General features: G+C 38.4%; 2 protein-coding genes across 2 annotated transcripts in view; both read right to left on the reverse strand.

Moving 5' to 3' along the window:
* Positions 1–317, reverse strand: part of LOC306773192 (copine-8) — a 107878-nt gene extending 107561 nt beyond the window's left edge. Inside the window, exon 1 of the mRNA XM_079262937.1 lies at positions 170–317. Within this exon, the coding sequence (XP_079119063.1) occupies positions 170–267 (98 nt within the window). The 5' untranslated portion in view covers positions 268–317. The remainder of the gene's footprint in view (positions 1–169) is intronic.
* Positions 318–9425: 9108 nt separating this feature from the next.
* Positions 9426–25171, reverse strand: part of LOC306773240 (kinesin-like protein KIF21A) — a gene marked incomplete at its 5' end in the record, with an annotated part of 32520 nt that continues 16774 nt past the window's right edge. The window contains 34 exons of the mRNA XM_079263000.1: positions 9426–9526; positions 9635–9831; positions 9944–10114; positions 10210–10327; positions 10446–10604; positions 10688–10777; positions 10873–10957; positions 11090–11226; positions 11470–11502; positions 11854–12027; positions 12193–12407; positions 12533–12587; positions 13360–13417; positions 14180–14200; positions 14465–14630; positions 16054–16155; positions 17069–17263; positions 17382–17526; positions 17607–17752; positions 17830–17898; positions 17990–18097; positions 18201–18400; positions 18586–18774; positions 20277–20388; positions 20481–20541; positions 21173–21220; positions 21889–22092; positions 22254–22317; positions 22532–22721; positions 22811–23006; positions 23102–23217; positions 23516–23680; positions 23805–23939; positions 24766–24915. Of these exons, the coding sequence (XP_079119126.1) occupies positions 9469–9526; positions 9635–9831; positions 9944–10114; positions 10210–10327; positions 10446–10604; positions 10688–10777; positions 10873–10957; positions 11090–11226; positions 11470–11502; positions 11854–12027; positions 12193–12407; positions 12533–12587; positions 13360–13417; positions 14180–14200; positions 14465–14630; positions 16054–16155; positions 17069–17263; positions 17382–17526; positions 17607–17752; positions 17830–17898; positions 17990–18097; positions 18201–18400; positions 18586–18774; positions 20277–20388; positions 20481–20541; positions 21173–21220; positions 21889–22092; positions 22254–22317; positions 22532–22721; positions 22811–23006; positions 23102–23217; positions 23516–23680; positions 23805–23939; positions 24766–24915 (4332 nt within the window). The 3' untranslated portion in view covers positions 9426–9468. The remainder of the gene's footprint in view (positions 9527–9634; positions 9832–9943; positions 10115–10209; positions 10328–10445; positions 10605–10687; positions 10778–10872; positions 10958–11089; positions 11227–11469; positions 11503–11853; positions 12028–12192; positions 12408–12532; positions 12588–13359; positions 13418–14179; positions 14201–14464; positions 14631–16053; positions 16156–17068; positions 17264–17381; positions 17527–17606; positions 17753–17829; positions 17899–17989; positions 18098–18200; positions 18401–18585; positions 18775–20276; positions 20389–20480; positions 20542–21172; positions 21221–21888; positions 22093–22253; positions 22318–22531; positions 22722–22810; positions 23007–23101; positions 23218–23515; positions 23681–23804; positions 23940–24765; positions 24916–25171) is intronic.

The following is a 25171-nucleotide window of genomic DNA, read 5'->3' on the forward strand; positions in this document are numbered from 1 at the left end:
CGGCGCAGATTTACACGTTGTTTAAGATACTCTGAAGGTTAGGGAATTGTTACGACAGAGATTAAAAACAAACTTGGTCGGAGTTGAGACTGCAAGTGAAATAGCTGCTCGCTGTTTTTCCGTGATCCCTGTGAAGACTGAAACCAGGTTAAACAGATATTTCTCCTACCTGCAGGACACCGTGATTTCAACTTTGGTTGCAGGAATGGACGGGTTGAGGGAGTCGAAGTCGCCTATCGACGCCATGTTTAGGAAACTGTTGTTCATAGTGTCAATTTTTTCTCTCTGTTTATGTTTTTTTTTTCTTCCGTCCCTGTGGTCCAGCCCCCCCCTTTTTTTTTCCCGAGCTATGAAAGAGGAAAAGAGAAACTGCGTGCGCCTCCTCGGCGTGAAGTGGAGCAAAGGTGCCCCCGAGTAGGAGAAGAGAGAAGTGCTGGGAGATGTGATGTCACTTCTCTCCCTCTCTTCCTCCGCTGTGTCTGTTCCTCTTTTTCCACATTTTCCTCTTTCTTTTATCCCTCTGTTACACTTTCCCCTTTCTCTGTCTCTTATCACCTCAGTTCAACTGACTTCTGTTGAGTCCAGTGAAACTGCGTAGCTGCATATTTATTGGGCTGCAGGTCATGACAATGATACAATCACCAATAAAACAAATAGAAAAAATTATAATGAAAAGTCTTTCCTGTGAGCACGTGGCTGTGTTGTGTATGCGCATCCTATGCACACACATTACTACCACCCCTTTGCCTTCAGTGCACTTATTCAGTTCAGTTCAGTTTCATTTGTTTCATTCCAGTATGGGTTGTTGGCACGAAACCCAACATTGCCACATCTTTCTCAGCCAAATAAACCTTTTATTATGCCTAGGGCAAAAAAAAAAAAAAAAAATGCAGGCTGAGCCCCTAATGATGTCAAGGTTATTTCGGGTCAGGCTTGGTAATAACTAATTTGTATAGTAACAATGGCATAACAAAGTAAACAAACTGAGATTTTGTTATTTGCAAGGCTGAATATGTATTGCACAGAAATGTCAGCCTTTGAGACACAAGATATCTCATTCAGACTACCAAGCAGAACTTGGTAACTTCAATAAAAATAACTTCATGTCATATTTGCTGAAAATTTCAGTATGCCCTGGTTTCTGTCTAATGCTCAGGACATATAAAAGCCTTACCTTGTAATTTTTGTTTGTTTCTTATTGTTGTTGCGCTGTCTCCAAAGCCACTACTTACAGAGGCAGAGTTTAAACCTATGGCTGACACCCAGGAGAAAGGGAAGGGGAGACGTTCATATCCTAAAATTGCTGACCTGTTCCTCAAACTCACCAAGTTTTGCTTTAAGGTCTCGGTTCTAAATTTTAAGACTATATTGTATTAAAGGTCCATCACTTTTCAAAGATACTTGGCAGATGACTGGATTTTTCTATAACCATCTATTGCAGGTTAGCTTTTATTCAGTGGGGGCATTTTGGCTCAGATCAAGCTTGACAAAACCTAATAATAGATAAAAATTCTGCATCAGCGCTGAATTCCATTACGCATTTCCATTTGCTCTACTGCACATGGACTCATTAATAAAGGACATAAACCAAAAACACTTAAAAATCAAGACTTTTTGTTGTGCTATTTATTTGTTATGTCAATAAAATCATTCTTTGCTAATGTTCAAAATTCCTATCAACCAAAAATTCCCGATATTACTGGTGCTATCAGCATCTATGCTGACAGCCTCATCCAAACGAGGGATCCTTTCTTCAAAAGCCACTTGTCATCCTGCACAGGACACTAATCGATTCAAAACATCTCATCTCAACAACTCATGGCTTGAGGCTTTGTTCAAGTATGATAAATAATTCATAATAATCTATCCGCTTCACAAGGCAATTTTTAACACAAAACCTCTCTAATAATCCACAAAAACATATAAAGCCTTTACAGTTTGAGTCCACCAAGAGTGACATTTTCACTCTTACTTGTAATCCATTACATTTTATGGATGTGTGTTGCATCAAAACACTCTGAGCAGTCAATGAGGAGATACGTATTATTTCTAACCTTTGCAATGAAACATCAATATCTTGTTCCCTCTTCTTTTTTTTTTTTTTTATTTCTTTTTTTTTTTACAGGCACATCAATGAGGATAGCATCAGATTTAATTAACCAAAAGGGAGAGCCACCGCTAGCAGAGAATAGTGACACCATGATAAATGTGAAGGGATAAGGAGAAGAAGGCACATGATGAGGACACTGCAATTTCAAAAGGGCTTATGGCACTATTAACTATTTTCTTGTTCATCTGTTTGTCTGAGCTTATCAAAGATTGTGTGTTATCTTCACATATATATACACAATGCTTTTTGACCTGTGTTTGCTTGCAAGTAAACAAGGACACAAAGGAACATATTACAGCAGCTTCCAAATCATCAAGAAAGAAAGAAAGTGCCGGGGCTATACTTTGGATTAAAGGCAAAAGTCTGCTCTTCAGCCATTTTTAATATTGCCTAGTGTATGTAGTGTATGTTGCATCAGTCTGCATGTGTTTGTGCAGGTTGATGCAGAGATGATAAGATTCACTGGATGTTAAAATGACGCATCACGGTATTACTCAGTGTGTTCACTGGATGACCACGTCTCTAAATATAGCTGTCTCACACACACACTTGACACATCCTGGATTTGATGTGTGGCATGGTGGTGAAAACCATTACAGCGCCTTTGGGCAAACATCATGCCACCACTATGTGTCCATGTGGGCAAGTGGGATGGGTGAGTTCCCTTGGAGATTTACATATGATTGATAGCAAAAAGAAAAAAAAAACAAAAACAGAATATTTACTAAGACAAGCACACATATGGCATGTGTGCATCATTGCCACATTTCTCAGCACCACACAGGTCACCAGTAGCTCGCTGATGCATATGCACCACACATACACACACACATGCACAATCAAACACTTCTTTTCATCCCAGCGTGCTGAAGGAATGTTGATATCCATTAATCATAATTCAGCAGCTGACTCCCTGAACATGAATTAAACATGAATCCATTTGTTAGAAATACAGTCCTTTACAGGCTACAGCAATTACTACAAATAACCCTCAAAGTATTCCCCTCATTCCCCGCATTAATCGCCACTGTGATCATAAATGCAATAGCCTTATAGGAACAAATGTATTTTTCCTCGTCTTTCCAGTGGAAATTAAATCTCATATTTAAGACATGCTGCATAAAAAAAAGAAAAGAAGTAAGGTGAACATGATATTTGTCCTAAAACAGTTCTGATTAAATTTTTATCTGTGCAGTTTCATAAACAACAAAATTCACTGTGAGTAGATGTTGAGAAGAGTAATACTCTTCCTTGCAATGGGAATTAAAGTACAAGTTTCCATTGAGAGAGACAGCAACACTAACAAATGGGTTGATGAATAGAAATAAATGTAGTGAATCACAGCTGATATATAGTGCAATAATGTATTACTTTTACAAAATGTATAAACAATACCAGAAACAACAACAAAAACACTTCCATCCTCCAGACAAATGGAACCATGGCTCATCTATGTACCCCAGGGATGTCCGAAGTCGGTCCTCGAGGGTTATAGTCCTGCAGGTTTTTAATGTATTTCTGTACCAGCACACCTGGCATACAATGCACAATGACTGATTGATTTGAGTCAGGTATGTTGGAGCAGTGATACACTGAAAACCTGCAGGATTGTGGCCCATGAGCTGGACACTTCTGATGTACTTTCTCCCATTTTCTACTGCGGTACCGGCATGTATGTCGATTACAAGGATCAGCACGGAAGCAGACAACTACAAGAAAACTGTGTGTTAGGAATTCCCTGAGATTCCAGCCAGGTACCTTTGTGCTGTAGTACACCAGCGCTAACCACTGCACAACAGAGGCATCTCTTATCTTTTCCAGCTGATCACCTAAAAGTCCATTTTGAAATTCTGAGTTGATCCACATGATCTTTAAATTCTGCTTGGGGATCAATACAATATCTCAAACTACCCACCTATGCAAATCCTCATATCAAAGATTTCTGTCTGGAGGGATGCATGACAGTTTTTCAAACTTTGCCATCAAGGTAGTGAAAATTTGAATCAGGTCTGGCTAGTTAAAAACCGCACTGAACGCCAAACTGTAGCAGGTCACAGGTTTGTTCATCATGATCCTCTATGACGTGTTAATTCAGTCTCCACTGCTGGAGTTCAGCTGAAGAGCCCTCTGGATATAATCGGTGGTGACACTTACACAATAAATACTGATCTGCAATTATATGGAGAGATCTACAATACATGATTCAATTCCAAGAGCTCGTTTCTGTCAACAAGAGCACACACTTGACCTGCACATGATCAAATATATCTCCCTCTTACTTAAAGGACCCCACCTGTTGCAACACCCTCATTCAGGACTTTTAGCCTGTTTTCCTCTCCTTGCTGGTCTTTGTTGCAACTACACATGAATCCAGAACTGAAACACAGATGGGATTTCTTTCCTCCAATTTCACGCTAAAACGCTTTTACAAGGAAATTAAAAATATTAGTCTTTCCAATCTGTTTTGCTCGATAACTCAGATTCTCAGTGGGGGTGCAAGGTTGATTTCTGTATTTCAAATTAAGAGAGCAGGTAGCAGTATCACGGCTCATCAGTTCTGGTCATAAAGCAGCTGCTGTGGTATTTTTAGCAAGATTCACTCTGTGGGTGCTCAGAAATAGGAGCTGGGGTGGTGAATATTGACCCTGTCCCCCTGAACCTCAATGCTGCTTGTGTAAATGTCTTTAACTAACGCTTGGTTGTCTTCATCTGCTTTTCCAAACTCTTTTGCTTTCTTTCATTTTCTTTTACATTTTTCTTTAACTGTTTCAGTCTTTTGCTGTTTGTTGTCCCACATATTTAGTCTTTGGGTCTGTTTTTACCTAAATTTGATCAAAATAAAAATGATTTTTTGCTGTTTTTACACTGCATTTGGAAGCAAATGCTCGCTGTTAGGAAGCAGAATTTCAGAAAAATTAATTTTGCAACAATCTTGTTTTCTAGGGGAGAGGCAAGGCAACAAGGCAGATGAAGCTAAATGTAATCTTTGAGCATTTTAAGTGACATTGATTCTTATCTTGGAGTAAAAATAGAGCACCTATAGCTGTAAAATGACCTAAATTGACAGATCTGACTATCAAACAACAGCATGTGGTTAGGCCCACACATCACTAATCAATATGCTCACTGAACAGATTAGAGAAGGATAAATTGCATCACACTACAGTTAAAGTGGAAATGAAAATCTCAGTCTACATTAGCCATATGCTGTATGAAGAGGTTGTTTAAATGGAACTTGATCTTCAGCTCAATTAGCATTTTATTCATTTCTACGTACTGTCAAAATATGTCCTGATAGAAGATTAAGACAGAAACTTGACTAAGTATAAAAGTAATTTCAGTTTTAAGCATGTCAAGAGTTTTGTAACTGAGTCGCACCCCTTTGAATACTCTGTAAATTAGTTGTGAAATAACACCTAGATTGTTGTGGATGACTCTCAAGACTTTATAAGTTTATGCAAAACTCTTGCATTTCTTAAAATAAACTGGTGTTTCTCATAGACTATTTCTATCAAGAGAAACGCCTAGTTCGCTGGATAAACATTTCAGTTTAGATTATGGAAATGTATATTGCTCTTATATCTGTCCATTTACGATTATTAAGCTTATTGTCTTGAGAACATTTTATAAGTCTTAATGCCTTTGTGGGAATTTCCACGTGCCTGGTAACACTGTAGTTTCAGTTTCAATTTATGAATAGAAAACCCCCTGAAAAGAATCATCTCCTTTGACACAGGGACCAATAAAACACTATCTGCAGACATGGTTGAGGGTGATGCAACTAAACAGGATAAATTCCAGCAAGTACAGCCCATAAAAATGGATACTTTAATTTCTTTATCTTTTTTTGTTGCAGTTTTTAAAATTTTTCAATCAGGATTGGAAAATAAACTCAAGGAACATTTGACATAATTAGATGTCACTTTCTCAAATTTGGTATTTCTTGCAGCTGCTGGTCTTTGCTTTGATTGACAGTGGTGTTTAAGAGTTCGTGGACGCATGTATTCTTTATGTATTTCTCCAAGCATATGACCTAAAATCGATAAGTGGAACCAAAAAGCCTTGTAGCCTACTTAGGAGAAATTTCCTTCTTTGGTCCAATAACAGAATAACAGAATGGTTGTGCAACCATCCAATTTGTCACTAACATCCCAGATGAAAGATTACATTTTGATTCATCCTACATCTCCAGAAGGGACACTTTATTTTATTTATTTTTTTTACAGATTGCTTAATTTTGACTTGCAGCTTTGGCATGATGGTTTACATCCACTCAATTCAGTACTGCAAGTTTTCAGTGATTCCCTGCTCCAACACACCTTTTCTCTGACTCACATGTGTTGGAATAAGGATACAGAGAAAACCTTTAAGCTTATTAGAATTGTTTGAACTCTGTTTTTGATCTTAACACTGCATGAACATTAATGTCTGCATTTTCACATTGTGTGCATAAATCCTTTTCTTTAAATAAAACATTATTATAAACCTCTCCTAATTGAAGAATTAAACTTCAAAACAGAGGTTCTCAAACATATTCCTATTTTTGGACAACTCTTATTAATAAATAAATAACCAAATAACATGCTGAAATATCACTTGTAAATTATCTTGGAGTATAATGATCAACTGGTTCCTAATTGTTTACTGTGCATCAGTGTTAATTAACCACTTTTTCCGGTGCAAAATAAATGTGAGTTCATGTTGCATTCAACACCCTGATCAGTTACTCCGTGTAGAAGAAATTGAGGTATCGGCAAGCTATGTCACCTGAAGGCAGTTATTACAAGTAGTACTATAAGTAGAACAGAGTGAGGGTTTAACAAAGTATTCATAAGGTAGTGTCAAGCCTTTCTTGAGGCCAATCACTACTCATCCATTTTCAGAAGAGCTGAACATTAAATATTGATCCTTACATCTCTGTTCACATTCGCTCGTCTTCAAGAGTTTCTTATCCTTTCTGACCCATCTCTCTCTCTCAGCTTTGGTTCATCTTGTAATATATTGTTGCACCTATTAAAAAAAGGAATAAAACAAGCTACAGACAAAACACAATTTAGCAAGGGCAGACTAGACAAAGATTAAATTAAAGCAGTTACTGGATAATATATACATTTTATGTAAGAGATGCTGACCCACTCTAAAAGTAGAATTTCATATTCACCTTCAACATATTCTAGAAACAAATTAATAACAACACCAAAAGTAGCCTTTTTGCAATTCTTAAGCGAGTAGTCAAAGGTATCATGTTACAGTACTACCACCAAGTGGTCACAACACACACATGCATGGTAACAAAAAAGTTACACTAAATTAAACTTTTTTTTTTTTTTATACATGATCGTTTATTTTCACACTGCAGCTGATCTTTCAATTACTTGAAACTGTGCACAAAAGAATCGCAATAGGAGAAAATTTACACAAGAGCAGATTTACACTTAAATTTGAACATAGCTAAAATTAGGAGACTTCATATTTCAAGCAGCCTTTCTGATTCATTATGAATTAGCAATACTTGCAACTCTTGTCTTTTTTGGGAGATTAACTTAACCCACCAATTGTACTGAAAATCAGCACCTGTAAATAACTTATTTTGGTCCATTCTGTGGAAACACAAAAGCAAAAAAAAAATTGACAAATTTATTTTTTTAGTGGTCGTTTTTGTCCCACTGACATCATCATAGTTACCTCATAAATCCAAACTTGAGCAGCAAAGGATTTTTAAATAAAACGTAAAAATGAAAATACAGTAGTTGGTGTAAATATTTACCTGACCTTTTCAAATGAGAGTAGTCCACACTGATAGAGGGGTGATTTAACAGTCACAACACATAATTTAGGATTTATTCCAGGCACTGATAACATACTTCTGATGATGAAAAAATCAATCCAATAAATTCTGTGCAAAGCATCATCTTGAATACTAAGACATCAAAGGCATTAGAAAAAACAACACAATGAAACCAAAAGGAAAAAAAACATCAAAAATAAATAGGAGCATTTTATATACATTTACAAGACATGCTTTAACTCCAGCATGTGTGCAGTTTACAATTACCAGTACAACAGAGAGCGGACATCTACATGAAGAACAGAACAAACACTTATTCTGTAGAAACATGAACATATTTCAGGACACAGTAGTTGCTTTTGCAGAGTATACTTCATAGTTTTTGTATACATAGTTCACCACTGACATCATCATAAGTACTGTTTACTCTAGTTGGAAATGACACCAGTATAAGTTTGGGAATCATGAAGATGTCTGAATTGTTAATCTTGTTTAGTCTTCAGAGGTTATATGATTATTAGTTTCCAAAAAAAAATTAGCTTTGCTAACAGCTAATTAGTTTAGTGGGGTGGACAATGCTCCCTCCAAGTCTTAAAATTTTAATGATTTGCTAAATATTTTACCTTTTTTTTTTTTTTTAACAGTGATTTAATTAAGCTAACTCCTCTTTCAAATTCATGCCATGTTGTACATCTGAACATTTCCTCTTTGTTAGCATTAGCTGCTTTGTAGGCTACAACATGGTGGAACTAGTGCAGCACAGCAGTGATACATCGAGTTTGCTGTTCCTTCTCTGAACCAGAAAGTGAAAAACAAAACAAAACAAAAAAACCCAGAAATTTGATGCTAATCTTGTGACAAAAACTTTGCTGATAAAGCCCAAACTATTTAATTTGAGATTTTTCTGGTTATCTTTTAGGGAAGGGGGGTGGATGGCAGTAACAGCTCCATAGCGAAAATTTCAGCAGTAGTTTGATCCAAAATAACAGAATACACATACACACACCCATACACACATTCCTAAAATGACCTGTACAACAGAGCCAGGAAGACTGGACATATCACACATTATGAACACACAGAATAAACTTATTGCTGAGGCTGGAGCAGAAGATCTCCATTGTACATGTCAACACTCAAGGCTTTGAAATCAGTTGGAGAGCATTTCACGAAGTATTTCACCAAAACTTTTTTTTTTTTTTTGTCTTAGTAGCTTGGTTCAAGTTTACCAGATGCATAGATATATCCATGTTGTCTTGTGACGCTGAATGCTGAGCAGTTGTTAAAGCCACTTGCAGCCATCTCGTGATCACTGCAGCTCCAACTGAAACTGATGTGGCTTGACCTAAAATAACAGTGACGAACAGCATCCATTTTGATATGCCTGACACTGATCCATGTTGAGTGTCAGCAGGGGATCTGCAATATTTATGAAAATTTTTTGGCCAAAACTCTTTTCGGGTTTTCAAATCAACATCTCATCAATGCACGGTTGATGTGTCGAGTCTTCATTAGAGACATACCCCGCTCAGATTATTGGCCGGGATAATTGAGTGCTAGAGATATGCTCTCAGTGTATTCCATCTTCTAGAGATCCTTTGGCTTCCCATATTTTAACTGTGCGATCACTGTAAAATAAATACAATCGATGAAAAGTTAATTTACAACAGGTAAAATTAAAACAATTTGGTTTTACGTCATATGATCACAAACTGTGAATACGTTTTGTTACTTACTCAGAGGCAGTGAACATTTGGGTGCTGTTGGTAGCCAGCCCATTGATGGGGCTGTCATGCCCCAGGACCTCACCGAGGGGTGCGAGTGAGTCAGTGTGCCAAAGGCGTAGCAGCCCTCCTCTGCACCCACTGAGCAGCATTTGGGAACCTGGCACCACACCCAGAACACCAACCCAGTCTGCCTGGGAACTGACTGACTGTTTGATGACAAATAACCAGCTGTTAGCGTTTACAGTCCTTGCTTTTGCTATTTAAATGGTTTGAATGCATCTCAATAAGTAAGAAGATGAAAGATGAAGATGACTTTACCTGTAAAAGCTTTTTACTGGTCAAGTCCCATTTCTTAATATAATAATCTCTAGAGCTGCTAAATAAAACGTCTCCATGCACAGCCAGAGACTCTACGCTGTCCTGGTGTGTTGGGTCAAAAGCGTGGCTGGAGGTGATGCTACCCTGAGCCCCTTCTGTCACTTCAAACATCTGGAAAAGCAGGGACAGAGATCCATCATACATCTGATTGTTATTGGACATTCTGAAAAATGCATGTGCTCATATTTGCGTATGCAAATTCCTACTTTAACATGATGGTCTTTAGAGCCGGTGAGCACCATATCTTGCCCATGGCCTAACTTTTCAACAGTTAAACACATAACAGGCCCCAAATGGCCGGTCAACTTCCCTGTAGATACAAATCTGAAGAAAGAAGAGTTCCATTATCCATCTGAGCAAAGCATTTGTAACTTATTTTATATTTCAGCTGTGACAAATAGTTCACACAACTAAAACCCCAATCTATGTCGTTGTGGCATACTTGCGAAGGTCCCACATGCGGACAGCATTGCCAGCAGCAGCATATAAGAAAGAACCAGAATGGTTGAGGGCAATCTGGTTTATCTGACTCTCTCCTGGAGGGATGGATAAAGTCCTAACAGAGGAACTCGTGTCCCCTGAGCTCACTTGGCCTGAAGATCTGAAAACCCCAAAAATTCACATGAGATCCTCATGGTGCACTTAACTAATTTTCACACATTGGACATGAGTGTGATTTCTTACGTGAGTGTGCGAATACACTTAGCAGAGTCACGTATGTCCCATACTTTAATGTAAGCAGTGGAAACAGTGAAGACAAGGCTTGATGTGTACCTATATTTTAACAATAAAAAAAAAAATCAAATTATTTTCTACAAAAACAAATACTGATGCCACATATTGCCATTTCTAAACAAACAAACTAATACCTGACAGAAACAACACTGCTGGGGTGATCTGCTAGAGACATAATCTCCTGACCCGTCACCAAGTTCCAGACTTTACATGTACGATCTGAGAAAAACATACGATAAGTTTAAGTTCTGGTAAGTGTACCAGAAAATGTTAGCTCAACAGATTGGAGCCATTTCACATGTCTCTTGAAAGAGTGATGCTGGAGGCAGCAATCCTGATATCAAGTTTTACCTTTAGACCCTGTAAAAAGCAAGTCATCTGTGGCGTCTACACAAAGAACAGGTTTGGTGTGTCCCTCCGCAACGTAGACGCACTGGATTTTAAACCCCCGACTATTCTTAGGCGCTGTCACGGGATTGATCACACCTCTGAAATACGAGTTGCACAACAAAAACATTTTTTAAAAAGTTTTATGTTCCATTTTTATTTCCTTTCAATAACTGCAACTCAATGTGTTTTATGAAGCAGAAACAACACACTAAAACCACAAGCATTAAATGGAAAAAAAATCTAACAGATTAGCATTATGTAACAGATACAATAATATGCAAATCAATAAATACATTTAGCACCATCTGTTTGGGATAAAATGCTTAGAAGAGGTGGGTTACCTGTGGCCTTCAAATAAAGGAGATTCCTCCAACCTGAGAAAACAGAACAAACTAACATCAATCATATAATTGATATAATTGCTACCGATCAGCTGTAAGAAGTGGGTGACATTTTAAAGTTGGCAAACAAGGGAATTCTTGCAGATTGTACACAAGTTTTATCAGCATAACTTGGAGATGAAAGCTTTAAAATATCCCTGATATAATTCTTGAATACTAACCATAGATTTTTGCAGGTTAATAAAATATATTTGAAATAAACATTTTAGCACGTTAGCACTAGTCAGCATAAAATTAAAATAAAGCTAAGGCTGATGTGAACAAATCCTAGCCAATATGTTGGAACCGTCAGAAAAACTAACATCTGTACAAATCAAAACTCACAGTGATTGGTAGTCGCTGCCTTTAGTTTTAGTTTCTGTTGTCCCTAATGGAAGTGTCTGTGAAGGTGATGGGATGGGTGTCATTGTGGATGCTTTATCTTGGATCTTCCTGCGGTTAAGTGGTGAACGTTCAAGCTGTTTTCTCTCGATCCCTGTAGGTGACCTGGATCCAGAACTGCAGATATCAAAGTGACAGGAGGCATTTGGTTCTTTCTTTCAGTAATAAGTCACATCTCAGCAGAGAAAAAATAGCTTAGGGGTACTGAACGATGGTTTTTATCAACAATTTTTTTTAAATATATCTCTGGATATTCCTGTACCAGAGTGTTTCTACACTTACATTCCAGCTGGCCTGGCAGACAGTGCAGATGGGGAAACAGTTTGCTCACGGTCAGGAGTCTGGCCAGCTGCGTGACCCTGCATGTCAGCAGGCCCTTCCAGACGCTCCATGAGGGGTAGCAGAGGGGCCGAGAACTCCCCAGTGGGGGATTCACAGGATAAATCCCCACTGCTAGCATAAAGCAGCTCCATCTGGGTGGTGGTCCGCCTTCGAGCCTGATGGACCAGAATATTTTGGAACGATTTCCACTTGATTCTCAAGCCAATATAATACAAAGAACCTACTGAGCTGGATAGATTTATAAAGAAAGAGTGTGTCAAAATACTTTGTGGAACACTACCTTGCTTCTTGGTCTGGATTCGCCACATAACTTCATTAAATCTGATGCCAGTGTGCTGAAAAACAGAAAGCGATGTGATGTGAATTTAGTTACACACACATCAAATACTAATATGACATAACTGAGGAGTTTGGTTCTACTACAGTTTAGTTAATCATGAAATATTGTTCTTAAAGTGTGTTCATTAACGAGACATTGAACTAGTCATTTAACTTGATCAGCTCTTTTCACAGCATGCATTTTGCTTTATCACTCAGCAGCAGGAGAAGCATGGCTTTTATTAATAGCCTGGCTCTAAAGCCCTGTCACTAAGTCCTGGTAATTGAAACAGTATGCACCGTAGTAGCATAGCAGCAAGAAAATGAATTGAGTAAATTTAAAGCCTGAAATGGTGTTATTAACCCCACCTGTGCTTATTCAGGAGTGATGGGAAAATGGCTTATTTAAAGTTAAAAGGAAATATTAAACTACAGACCACAGTTTATAAGTATATAAGAGTTAAAAAAAAAACAAAAAACAAAAAGACAAATAAACAAAGGTTTACTAAAGTGCCACATACAGGAAGTCCAAAAACACATAAACTCAACCAAAAAACATTCAAAAACAAAATATATTCAGCCAAGTTATTTTTTTTGTGGATTATCAACAAGTGTTTTTTTCCCGAAATGCTGTCAAGATTTTCATTGTTTTTGTGACCCGTCAAATGTTTTGTGAAATGTTGCATGTTGTGAACATTATAGTTTCTGTTTTGTTGCAGTAATTCTTTGTTTTTCATTTTATGATATGGTTATATTTCGTCCCAAACAAACAGTCACTGTAGTACTCACCTGCCATCTGTGGCCGGACTGGGATTAGACTCATCACTACTGCTGTCGTCTCCATTCTCTGCACCTGGAAAACACACATACACACTCATAAACATACAATAAATTTGGTAGGCATGTGCATGTTTAATTCATTAATGTGTTTTCATTTAAAAAAAAAAAAAAAAAAAAAAAAAAAAGCAAAAAGCTGAACATTGTAGCAGAACAGCAATGCCAGCGTCTGCCGTTCACAACAAAGTTTGGGGGTCACCAAGTCTAGTTTTGGATAATCGGGTATGGGATGAACAGAGAAGGCATGAAACAGACAGAACATACAAACACAGAAAAGCAGAAACAAACTGATGTGTAAACACATGACTGTAGCACTGAGGTATGACCAGCTCAGGTTTGTACTGTTGTTAAGTTTTAGTGACCACTGTCCGGATAAAGTGGGGCTAACAGGTGGAGTGACACGTCATGCACATCATGGCACAGTTACTCAAACTGGGTTAGTTAAATAGAGATGCACACTACAAGATTTTTTCTAGTTTTAACCTTCGTAATAGACATGTTTAAATCACCTGCTTTGAAACAAGAGATGAGAACTGCATTGACGTGGGAAAATAATTATTGATTCAAACTTTGTTTCTGCGAGCAGCAAATGTAATGTGTAAATGCATCTAAATTAAATTTTTATACCCTCATATGGACACCAGAATAATTCAATGGACTTTTATAAAATTTAAGATTTCATAAAGAGGATATTCAGTTGAAGGAAAATCATGTAGTGTGCATGTGCCTCATCTCTCAGCCATGGTCACATAACTATGCAGCTTTTACTCACCTGGCAACAGGTACCCTAACTCTGAATTCACACCAACACAACAGAAAAAACAAACAGAAATCAAATCAAACTCAAAGATGTAAAAATGGCTTCACTTTCATTTGCAAGCAAAGTTGTTTTCTTTTTGTTTGATTATTTTGTATTCTGGGAAATTATTGGATATCTAATTGGAAATAAAAACCTGCAAATTTGAGTGCAGCCACTTGGATAAAGAAAAAAATGATTGAAAGGGTGATTGTGCTCATCATGCTCAGACCTGTATGGATCTTTGCAGGTGTTTCCTACCTTGCAGAGCGCTGCCCAGCAGGGCGTCCAACTCTGGGTTAATCTCAGCTTTCTCTTTCAGCATGTGGAATAGCAGCTGGTTCTGAGTGGCATTATTTATCTCCGTTTGCTTCAACCTGCCTTCCATCACCTTCAGCTGGGAGTCCTTCTGGGCTGCCTGCAGACCCTAACAATGAACAGAGTCAACTGCTTATTGTAGCACTCTCATTAAGAACTTCTTTACAATTTTTTTTTTCTTTATAAGAAGATAAAAACAAATCTTTACATGTGTATTCTATGAGCAAAATAAAGCCTCTGTGTGTGTGTGTTAGCATTATATTTGCATCTCTTCTACCTTTTTGTGTGCTATGTGATTGGCTTTTCTTTTGCTTCAGGGTTGAAAGCGTTTCCTCACTGGACCAATTAGGTGTCATCAAATCTAATGTGGTTTAATGTAATAAAGACTTAATTCAATCAACTTTATTCAAAGTCTGATTAAATCTAATTTCAGAAGGAACCATGGCTAGAAAGAAAGCAAGATGAAGACAAACAAACTATTAACGAGGTGCAGCAACCAGTTATAAAACCAACAAGCAGATTCATACAGAATGGGAAAATAGTCGAATAGTGTGTTATAAAAACAACAGCAAAAACCTTAAGATTAGCATGGTGATTAGCATGAATTAGCAAAAATCAACTCAAAGTTGTCAGCCCTTTTAAAGTTTTCCACCCCTTGTTATGCCTTGACTTGTTTTCATTCCTGTCTGAGTGGATGAAAAGGGCTTTTACACACACATTCTGCATTTTTAAGAGTTTTTGTCCACACACATGTGGCCAAAAATATGACTGCAGTTCTTCTGAGAAGATTTTGCCTCTCATAATCTGAGTGCCTCTGATGCTATTTGGAAAAAAAACTAAATGTTTTTTGTCTTTTAAATTAGGAAATGGTTATTTCTGGCCTTTACAATAAACTTCCAAGACAAATAATTGTCCATTTGTACATTTAATTTTTGTAAATGATCTTTAAGTTCATTTAGAGCGACTGCTGGTTTGACCAAAGACCTCTGCAACTCATCACTGACCTTAAGTATGTTAATGCTTCCAAACTTCCTTAATTTGAGAGTAATGTAGGTTAGACAGGTTTTGATAACTAAAATTGATGTAGAAAGGTTTTTTCTCCAATTTATTCAATTTGTGTCTGAACACAGTAAGGTCTTGCTGCTCCAGCAAGAAGTCTTTCAGCATCATTGCTTAGTTTCTGGCATTAGCTGTGAGATGTAATATAGTCCTCATGATTATGTTGAATGAATTTTGAAGCACAGTTTGAACCCAATAAAGTAGGAAAATGAATCTCAATGGACACTTACTGATGTCAGATACACTAAAACACAGCTGAGATGGTCTGAATGTGTGCCCAAAAGGGATATTTTACTGTTTTTTGCAAATGAAATGACACATTGTAAATTGTACAGCGTGATTCAATGTGAAAAATTTTTTTTTAAAAGAAGTCTGAAGACTAGAATAATATAGTGCCCTGACTAAATGTGTGCAAAGTAAAATAAAAAAAAGAAGAAAAAAAAAGACACCCAGTCAAACAGTGTAGGAGTTACCTTATTGATGGCCATATTCATGAAATGGTCCAGGAGGAAGCGAGATTCTGATAAGTTACAGGAACTGATGACAGCTGTCACATCCACAGTGTCTCCTTCCTCCTGCAACCCACAATATCACATTGAATCCAGAAACATTCTTTTTAAAATACATTGATCTACTTTATCAATAAATGTGCTTCTTATGAATCTTTTACTTAGCTACGCTTCAGTTTGTTTGTTTTTTGTTTTTTTTTGTTTTTTTACTGAGAAAGATTCCTCACAGAGTGAAGTAACTCTGAAATATCAAGTGGAAGTCATAATGAGAGCTGATCAGATATTCTTAATGCTAATAAAAATTCATGCTCCCTTCACTATTTTTCCTTTAGTATGGGAAACACTGGATCATCATTCAGAAAAAGAGATGAACGCCTCCATCAATTTCTTCCATCTGCAACATTCCCAGTAAAATAAATACGAGGATAGGAAGATGGAGGTAGGGGCTTGTGGCACCACTTCATCATTTTTTTTTTACCCTTTTGAACCAATACACTTCAACGATGACATCATATTCTACTAGAAAGAAATAAACCAAGTACTTCACAGTTTTAGTAGTACATCTTTTTAACACTGACAAATGGTCCTAATATAGAAGCAGGAACAGTGATGTCTGCCATTTCTTATCCTTTCTATAGTTGTACCAACTTCTACCCTTCATTCTGTAAACATAATAAGATTGTTAGTTATTAAAGCAGTTTAAAAGGCATCAGGAGAGACTAAATACATAAATTGTATTTATGTTTTCTCACTGAGTTGTATCAAATTAGTGCCACATGCATATTTTCTAGTGGTTCTCTATTTTTAATCCCTGAATGTACTAATTTATGGAAAATTGATTATTATCTCTGCACAACTTAAAAAAAAAAAAAAAAAAAAAAAAAAAAAAAACTTTCTCAACTTCTTCTATGGGACACTGCACATTGACTTTGATCCATAATGTGTTTAAAAAGGAGTAATGCAACTGATAATGTCTTACCTTGGCCTCCTCCATCTGCATTATGTTGGCCTGGCAGTCGGCAATGCTGTCGTTGATGTAGTCAATGTTGGCGCTCAGAGATTCCAGCTCCTCGTTTAGGGAAGCCATGGAGCGGTCGGCATCCGCCCCGTCTGCTGCCATCTTTTCTCTCTTCCGGGACACCCGCTCCTTCCGTCTCGTCAGCTCCTCTCGTTGCTGGAGAACAGGGATGAAGGACAGGAACCTTATGTTGCAAATCTTGAAATACAGCTAGAGCAGAATATTTTAATTCATGCAGATTTTCCCAATTTCACCACCTGTTTTCAGTGTCTACCTTCAATAGCCGGTTCATATCGGTCTCCATGTTAGAGATGGTCATCCTCTGCATGATGATGTCACTGACACGCCTCTCCAGAGACTGCCATTTCACCCTGGCTGACCTGGTAATGTAGATACTTCCCATCCGCACTGGAGAACTCCTAAAGAAGATATGACTCATTCAGTGATGTTGAAATCAGACACACATTATGAGTGTGGTAAACAAGCCCAGAAGGTGCACCTGGCTCCGTTGGAAGTGCTTGCACCAGACGACTGCATCCTTACAGGGATTCCTCTTTGTGAAGGCTCCTGAGGATTTTCAGGTAAGCTCACCTTCCTGTTGACTTTCCCAGAGACGGGCCTCACCTGCCGCCTCAGAGCTGTTACCTGTGTATTGAGTTGAAAAATATGGTGTAAGAAAGGAGTTTAAAACCCAGAGATGTTGAGTTCTAAAAACATTTAACCTCTTCATTCTTTCTGCGAAGGATCAGCTCCTGTTGTCTCCTCTGGGCCTCCAACTGCTTCACTTGATGCTGTAAGACGATAAAAAAGTGATGCAGAAATAAATAAATACATGAATGAACAACTAAAATTATCAGCTGTGACTCTTTCATTCCTCCTTGCCTCTGCTCTGCGCTGGTCCTTCTTCAGAGAGGCGATTTCTCTGTTCCTCCTGCACTCTGTGGCCCTGTTCCTCTCCTGCTGCTCCTTCATCTGGCGCATCAGTGCCACCTGGTGGACGAACAGGATGCCAAGAAAGTTAAGTTTGAAAATGGAAAAAAAAAAAAAAAAGTAAGAAACAGAATACTAAAAAAAAAAAAACAGGAAGTTTTACTTTGGTTTTCTTCATTTCAGTCACATCCTGCTGGAGCTTCTTGAGCTGCTTCTCGTACTGCGATTGGTTCTTCAGCAGGCGAGCGTGCTCCTTCTGAGCTGACTGGAGCTTCTGGAGCTCTTTGTTCATGGAGCTCAACTTCCTCTCATACTCTGCTTTGATCTTTTTGGACTTCTCCTCGGTGCAGGTCTCCACCGAACCTGGAAGAGGACAAAGAGTTCAATGCGGTTTTCAACTCTACCTAAAAGCAACAAAACACCACATACTGTCAATAAATTCCTGAAAACAAAGATTGCGCCTGTCACACAGGTATTTTCCACTGGTTCATGATCAGAAAACATTACTTTAAAGTTTTTCTAATAGTCAGGTTTGGTTTAAACCTTACCCATATTGTGCAGCACCTTGTCTCTCTCTAGCTGGGTGTCTCTAATCTTGTTCTGCAGCATCATCAGCTTCTGTTCATATTGCTGTTTGAGAGTGTGCAGCCGCCGCTGGCTGTTTTCCAGCTCATCTATCAGCTTTTGTTTGATGGCGATCTCGCAGGTGATGTTTGCGAGATCAGCTTGGACATTTTCTGCATGCAAACACATCAATTAGTTCTTATGTCTGTAATGGTTTAGGAAAAAAGGGCATGCATGCAGTCATAAAAAAGAAAGTACACACTTTGATTTCTTATGTGTTTAAGTATCAGAACATAAAGTCATGTTGTTCTTGCTTCAAGCAGAAGCAGTTAATTAAACAACAAGCAGAACCAATGAGTTGACAACTTTTTTTCTGCCATATGTAGTTGCTCATCAGAGGCTGCATATACCTGATCTTGAGATCTGTCAAGAACCAGATAAATATCCTCTGTGGTTGCTGGACCCCATTAGGGGGATTAGAACCGGGCCAGTCCTCCTTATATCACAGCTGATGGAACCTGATGGCCCCTTTTCCCCCTTCTCTGTTATGGCTTTCATTGTGCACTTTGATTCATGAATTATGATATTTTTGGTTAAAAGCCTGCCTCGTTCTGTTTTTGTCATGGCTTTCAAGCCTGGTTATGATAACTCTCAGTGGTAACTCTAGGTCCACCTTTTTAGCACTGCGTTGGATGTTCTTTTGCATTTAGAACTGCCTTAATTTTTCATGGCATGGATTTAACAAGGTTTTCTAAATATTCCCTGGAGATTTTGGTCCATACTGACATGATGTCATCACACAGCTGCTGCATGTCCAGAATAGAATCATGGATGTGGTGTTAAAACAGTGCTCAAATGGTCCTGAGAGATCCATAATGTGCAAAGAAAATATTCTTCATGTATCATTACATAACCAGTAGCTTGAGCTGCTGATACACGGCAGGATGGATTCACGCTTTTATGTTGTTTACGCCTCATTCTGACCCTGCTATTTTGCAGAATCGAGGCAAATCAAACCAGGCAACATTTTTCTAATCTTATATCCAATTTTTCTGAGTACAGGAAAATTGAATTGCTTTTGCCTTTTTCTCATCTCAAGCCAGTTTACCCATTTTCCTTTGACATTAAAGAGACATTTCCATGCAGACAGCTCCTGCCCATTAAATATTTCTCATTTTTTTTCTGGACCATTGTCTGTAAACCATAGAGACAATTTTGTGTGAAACTCCCATATCAACTGTTTTTGAAATACTCAGACCAGCCTGTCTGGTACTAACAACATGACATGCTCACGGTCCTGTTAATCCCCATCATTACCTCTGCAGAGGTTATGTTATTGCATGCATCTGTTTGTTTTATTTATTTATTTTTTTTCCTGAGAATGGGTTTTGGTTTAACTCAGATTCCACGTAATTTGGGGGTAAGGGTGCTTTTTTCTGCCCCGTTTGAACTTCGGTAAGTTGTCTTGATCATGTCTACATGCCTGATTGCACTGAGTTGCTTCCATGTGATTGACTGATAAGTTATCTATGTTATCAAGCAATTAAAAAGTGCCAAATAAAGTGCCAGATAAGGGATTCAAGTCCTGAAACATAAAGCCTAATAATAAAAAAAAAAGGATCAAAAGAGAGGATGTACTTTCTATTTTATCCACATGACATCACATGTATTTCACCTTTCTCGTCAAGCTCTTCAGAGTCCGACTCATCAGAAGTTTCTTCTCCTGCCATGTCAGAGTCCTCATCCTCGCCATATGCATCTTCGCCATCTTCATGGTCACTGCCCTCCTGATGGATTTAAAGGTGCCCAATCCATAATGAATATGCAACCACTGTCTTTAAACAGCTAAATAAAATGTTATAAAGGGTTCTCCACCTACCACCTCTGCTTCTTCATTGCCTGTTTCCTGATCATTGTCTGGCACCTCTTCTTTGACAACACTAAAGAGGAGAAAAAAACGTTACACACCTAAGAAAACCAAGTGGAACCAGGATCAGATTAGCATTTTAAATCACTACAAACAGATTAAGGAGACATGCAAACAATTACAATTAGATCAAGGGCAAATGTGAGGTCAGTAATGATTAATGAATGATTTCACTGTGACTGCATGGATGACATCATGAATGATAGTTTTACAGATATAACAGTAAAGATCAAGACGCACTGTCACAAACATTACAAACCTATGTTAATACACACACACTGCAAAGATAAGCTGACTGAATTTTGATGGGTTTGCACATAATTAGACATGTTTTGTTTTTTAGGCTTAAGATATAACTTAAATTATATCTGATCAGCATCTTTCAGTGTGAAGTAACAGCTAGAATAGCAGGTTGAGAAGAGGAAGAAGTGAGAGCTGGTTAAGAAATCTGCTTCCCTTCAGGAGAGTAAACCATCTGTAAGGTGTAGAAAAGGTTAGTAATAGGTCATTGGAGAACTTGGAGAGGAAGACTTGGGTCAATAATTAATGGAAATCATTTCAAGGGATCTGTGCATTTCATTGCTTGTTGCTGGATCAGTTTCAGATTCCATGTTTAACCCATTTCTGGATGGGAAATTTCAAACCTGGCATGCTCTGCCTCATGGTGTTGATTCTCCTCGTATCGCTGCAGTCTTCAGAGAGAGCAGTTGGGATTAAGGTGAGAGATGGTGCAGGGGAGATAAAAAGGAGTGGGCAGGTCGTGATGTTTAGGGTAAGAATGAGAAGTTTGAAGATGGCAGAGGGGACAGAGAGAGCGAAACAGAGCAGCAAGAAAGATTGAATAAGTGCAGAGACTCAAAAAGACAGTATGCTCAAATGATGAATCCTGGTTATGGAGATGCAGTAAACAGTATGCATGTATGCAGGTAGCATCACATAAATAGACAGCTCACATAGTGGCCTTCAATTTTTGAATAGTTTGTGATTTTGTTCATTTTCTGTGACTAGCTAGTCTGCACATCATGTGCGGATTTAGATACAACACTCATTACGAAAGATGTACTTTCAAGTCTTTGCAATATTGGTGCTGGAATAAGGATATTTTCATCCTAACATCAGTACACAGAATATGTTTTTACATTACTATCATATATTAAAGCATTTGGTCATCATCTGTAATGGATGTCAACAGAAACGTGTCTAAATCCTGTACAAACCCCTGGGTGGGTGCTGCTAACTCAGGGAATCATGGGATAATTACGCACAACACATCTCACCATGGCAACGCAGACTTTTTATCAATTTGACCAACTTTATAAAAAAAAAAAAAAAAACAAGCCAGTGAAAGTTTGTAATCTACCTCTTTTTCTTCTTCTTCTCCATCTTTTTAAGTTTTTCCAGATCCTTCTTGGCCATCATGATGACATCGCTGGCCTCCTTCTCAGGGGCGAGGACCGCAGGAGAGAAAGAGCCAGGGCCACCGTAGAGTGAGGATCGCGTGGAGGCCCGGGACAGACTTTTTCTCAGGTTTTCATTCATTGCTTCGCTCTCAAGTAGTTTAGCTCTGAGAAATACACAAAATCTTTTATTTTTTTGATAAGTTGCAAGTGAACAATCAAAATATCAGCACTTTCAGGTGGTTTCATTTCTTTTCCTACCGTCTGATAATAGATTAAATGACTTTAACTAGGAAGAGATAAATAAAAAACAAATCTCTGTACCTACCTGAGCTCTTCAATTTCTTTGATGTAGTTTTGAATCATATTCCCAATTTCTTCATTCCCCTCACCTGAAAGCAGATAAATTAATGCATAACTTACATTTTTGGACTAAATGCATTCACTTAATGAATTATATTTAAGAAACCTGCTTGAAACAGAAAGCCATTTTAATTGAGATTAAAAATGAATTGTAATGAATAATACTATGTGTGAAACAATACATCTTATCAAGCTTTTAAGGGTTTCCAAAAAACAAGGTGAAAGCTTTGACATTGGTCCTACCTGCTTTGGCCAGGGCCTGGTTAGCCTGGTCACTGAGGACCTGTGTCAGTCTGGTTCTCTGGGCATCAATCGTCTCCTGCATGGCCTTCACTCTCACCCTCAGGTTGTTATTCTCTGTCTGCAACATGGAGTTCTCATGGACCAGATCATTGATGCCCTCCATTCCATCTTCACCAATCATGCGTTTTCCCTGGGCATGAAGGAGGACAGCACACATCATAAAATACCCTGGTTATCTCTGCTTCTTTTAATTCCTCAAACAGATTCTCAGATCCTCACCGTCTTGTACTCCATCAGCTCCATCTGTAGCCGTGCTATTTCCGTCCTCAGTGCACTGATCTGCTGGCTAGCTCTGTCCTGGTTCACCACCACCTTGTTCTTGATATTTCTGGCTCGGTTGGCGTACTTTAGGGTGTTTAGAGTTTCCATGAAGTCTCGGTCTGATGGGCTAATACAGGCTATCATCACCGTTTGGCTGCAGAATGTACAAATGAGGAATAATGATTAGAAACCAAGAATCACCAGTAGTTCACATGGTTCATCACATGTTCTTATTCTTCTCTTACAAACCTGTTGCCACCCAGTGAGTCCTGTAGCAGTCGGGTGAGTTTGGAGTCTCTGTAAGGCACATGAGTGGAGCGCTTACTCCTGTCTCCTAGAGCACTAATGACATTTCCGAGGGCCAGCTGAGGTAAGAAACGAGGAGATGGACAAAATTTTCAGACCTGGAGGATGCTTAAACTTGTCAGTAAACACAAAAGAAAAACAAACCTACAACAGCTTTTTCTGCAAACAGATGATAATCAAAAGTGTAATTCCAAATCTAGCCAGAAGGGGTCTCTCTCGCACCACAACATAAACACACTGATGAACTTTTCCATTTATTGCTTTTTAACTCCATTTGAAACTAATCACACTTAAAGTGACTGATGAAAGTGCTGCAGTGTTGTTGGTAAAACCTCAGGACAGAATCCTGTTTCTCACCAGTCCACAGTTAATGGAGATTCCCTCTTTAGCTCTGTCCCCTGTGGCTCCAGTTCTCTTCAGTCTCTCAGAACCAGCCAGGTCCACAAAATGGAACTTGGCTGTCAGAGTCTCAAACTCGTTAATCTCTGACTCATTAGCCAGCCGGTTATCTGTAACATTATCCTAAATGAAGATAAAAACACAACAGAGAATAAATCCACCTGCAGTCTTGCCGTCTGACTTTTGATGACCATCAGTAACACAATACTCGCCACTTAGGAGTCACGGTCTCTTATTTATTACCTACATTGTTATCTGGAGAGCAGACTCGAACTTGGCAGAGGTGGATGGTGAAGATGGCGTGGGAGCGCGAACTCTGGACGTTCATCTGGGTGCTGGCGGTCGTGCGAGACAGAGCGCCCAGCTTCAGACATTGCATCATCTACCAGAGGAGAGATGGAAGGGATGAATAACTGACAACAATGTGTGTATTCTCACATCATAGTTATATTGATGAAAATATCATCATCACAGGAACAGAATGCTGTGGGATGCTCCCTTTCAGAAAATAAAATGAATCCATTCTTCTCACTACAAGGAAACACTTCTTAATTTCTGACTGGAACAGAAGCCCAAACCATGATTGCTCTACCTTCATGCTACACACCTGAAAATGTGTTGTTTTTTTTTAACATCAATTCTGCACAGACTTCAAGCATACCTCATTTACTGAAACCTAATTGTTTTATTTTAAGTTAATTAGTTTGTTCCTTAAACACACCAGGAATTGTTATTGTTTCCCAACTCAAGTGGAACTCCATGAAGATTTCCTTTTGCAAGCCTTTCTAGACCTTTTTCCTGTAGTTTTGTTTGTTTTTTATTCTTTAAACTTCTGGAGTTTTAGACTGTTTTAAAGAGATGCTGATGTTTGGAAAAGCCGAAGAGCGAGAGAACGGTTTAGAAAGCTTCAAACCTGTAAACAAGCCATTTCCTTTCAAAGTTAATTGTCTTTGATCTTAGAAATCCCTTGGGGGAACCCCTCCCTCCCAGTTTTTAAACGGGATTCCCTTCCTTTTGCTCATCTGAAATTGCACAAATTAAACTGCAGAAATAGCACTTGCTATTGTGAGTGGCAATAGTTGTGACAAATCCTGATGAGTTAGTTAAATTGCAGCACAAGCTTCAGTTAAGCGTTTTGTAAATGCAGCTTTGAGTAACACAAAAACACAAGTACAAGGTTTTCAGAGCATGGTGGTGTAAAAGCTGACCTCAGCTGCAGAAGTAACAGTGCGGGTGGTGACCCCAACAGTGTAAATGCCCCCGTTGGCGTCTTCATGGATTTTGATGTTGGATTTCTGCCTCCTTGCCTCGAGGTCCCGAGTTGAGTCGAACAAGTCCAGCACCTCTTCATTGTACAGCTGGAAAAAAAGTGAAACAAATAAAAAAAATAAAAAAAATAAAAATGGTGAAATGCAACGTGGGATAATGATGTTGTCATTAAAGCTGTGATATGCTGTTTACATTTCCCAGTCTCATCTTCTCCCCTCAGCTGCTTCCTTGCCAGCTGTTAGCAGACACTTGTTGGTTAAAAATAAAGACAGCAGACAACCTCAGAGACAAACTAATGACAGTTTAATGGTAGTTGGGTCACAGGGCTGTTTAACAACCTGACCT

The sequence above is a fragment of the Telmatherina bonti genome, assembly GCF_933228915.1.
Source record: "Telmatherina bonti genome assembly, chromosome: 23".
In the NCBI taxonomy this organism is placed as follows: Eukaryota; Metazoa; Chordata; class Actinopteri; order Atheriniformes; family Telmatherinidae; genus Telmatherina; species Telmatherina bonti.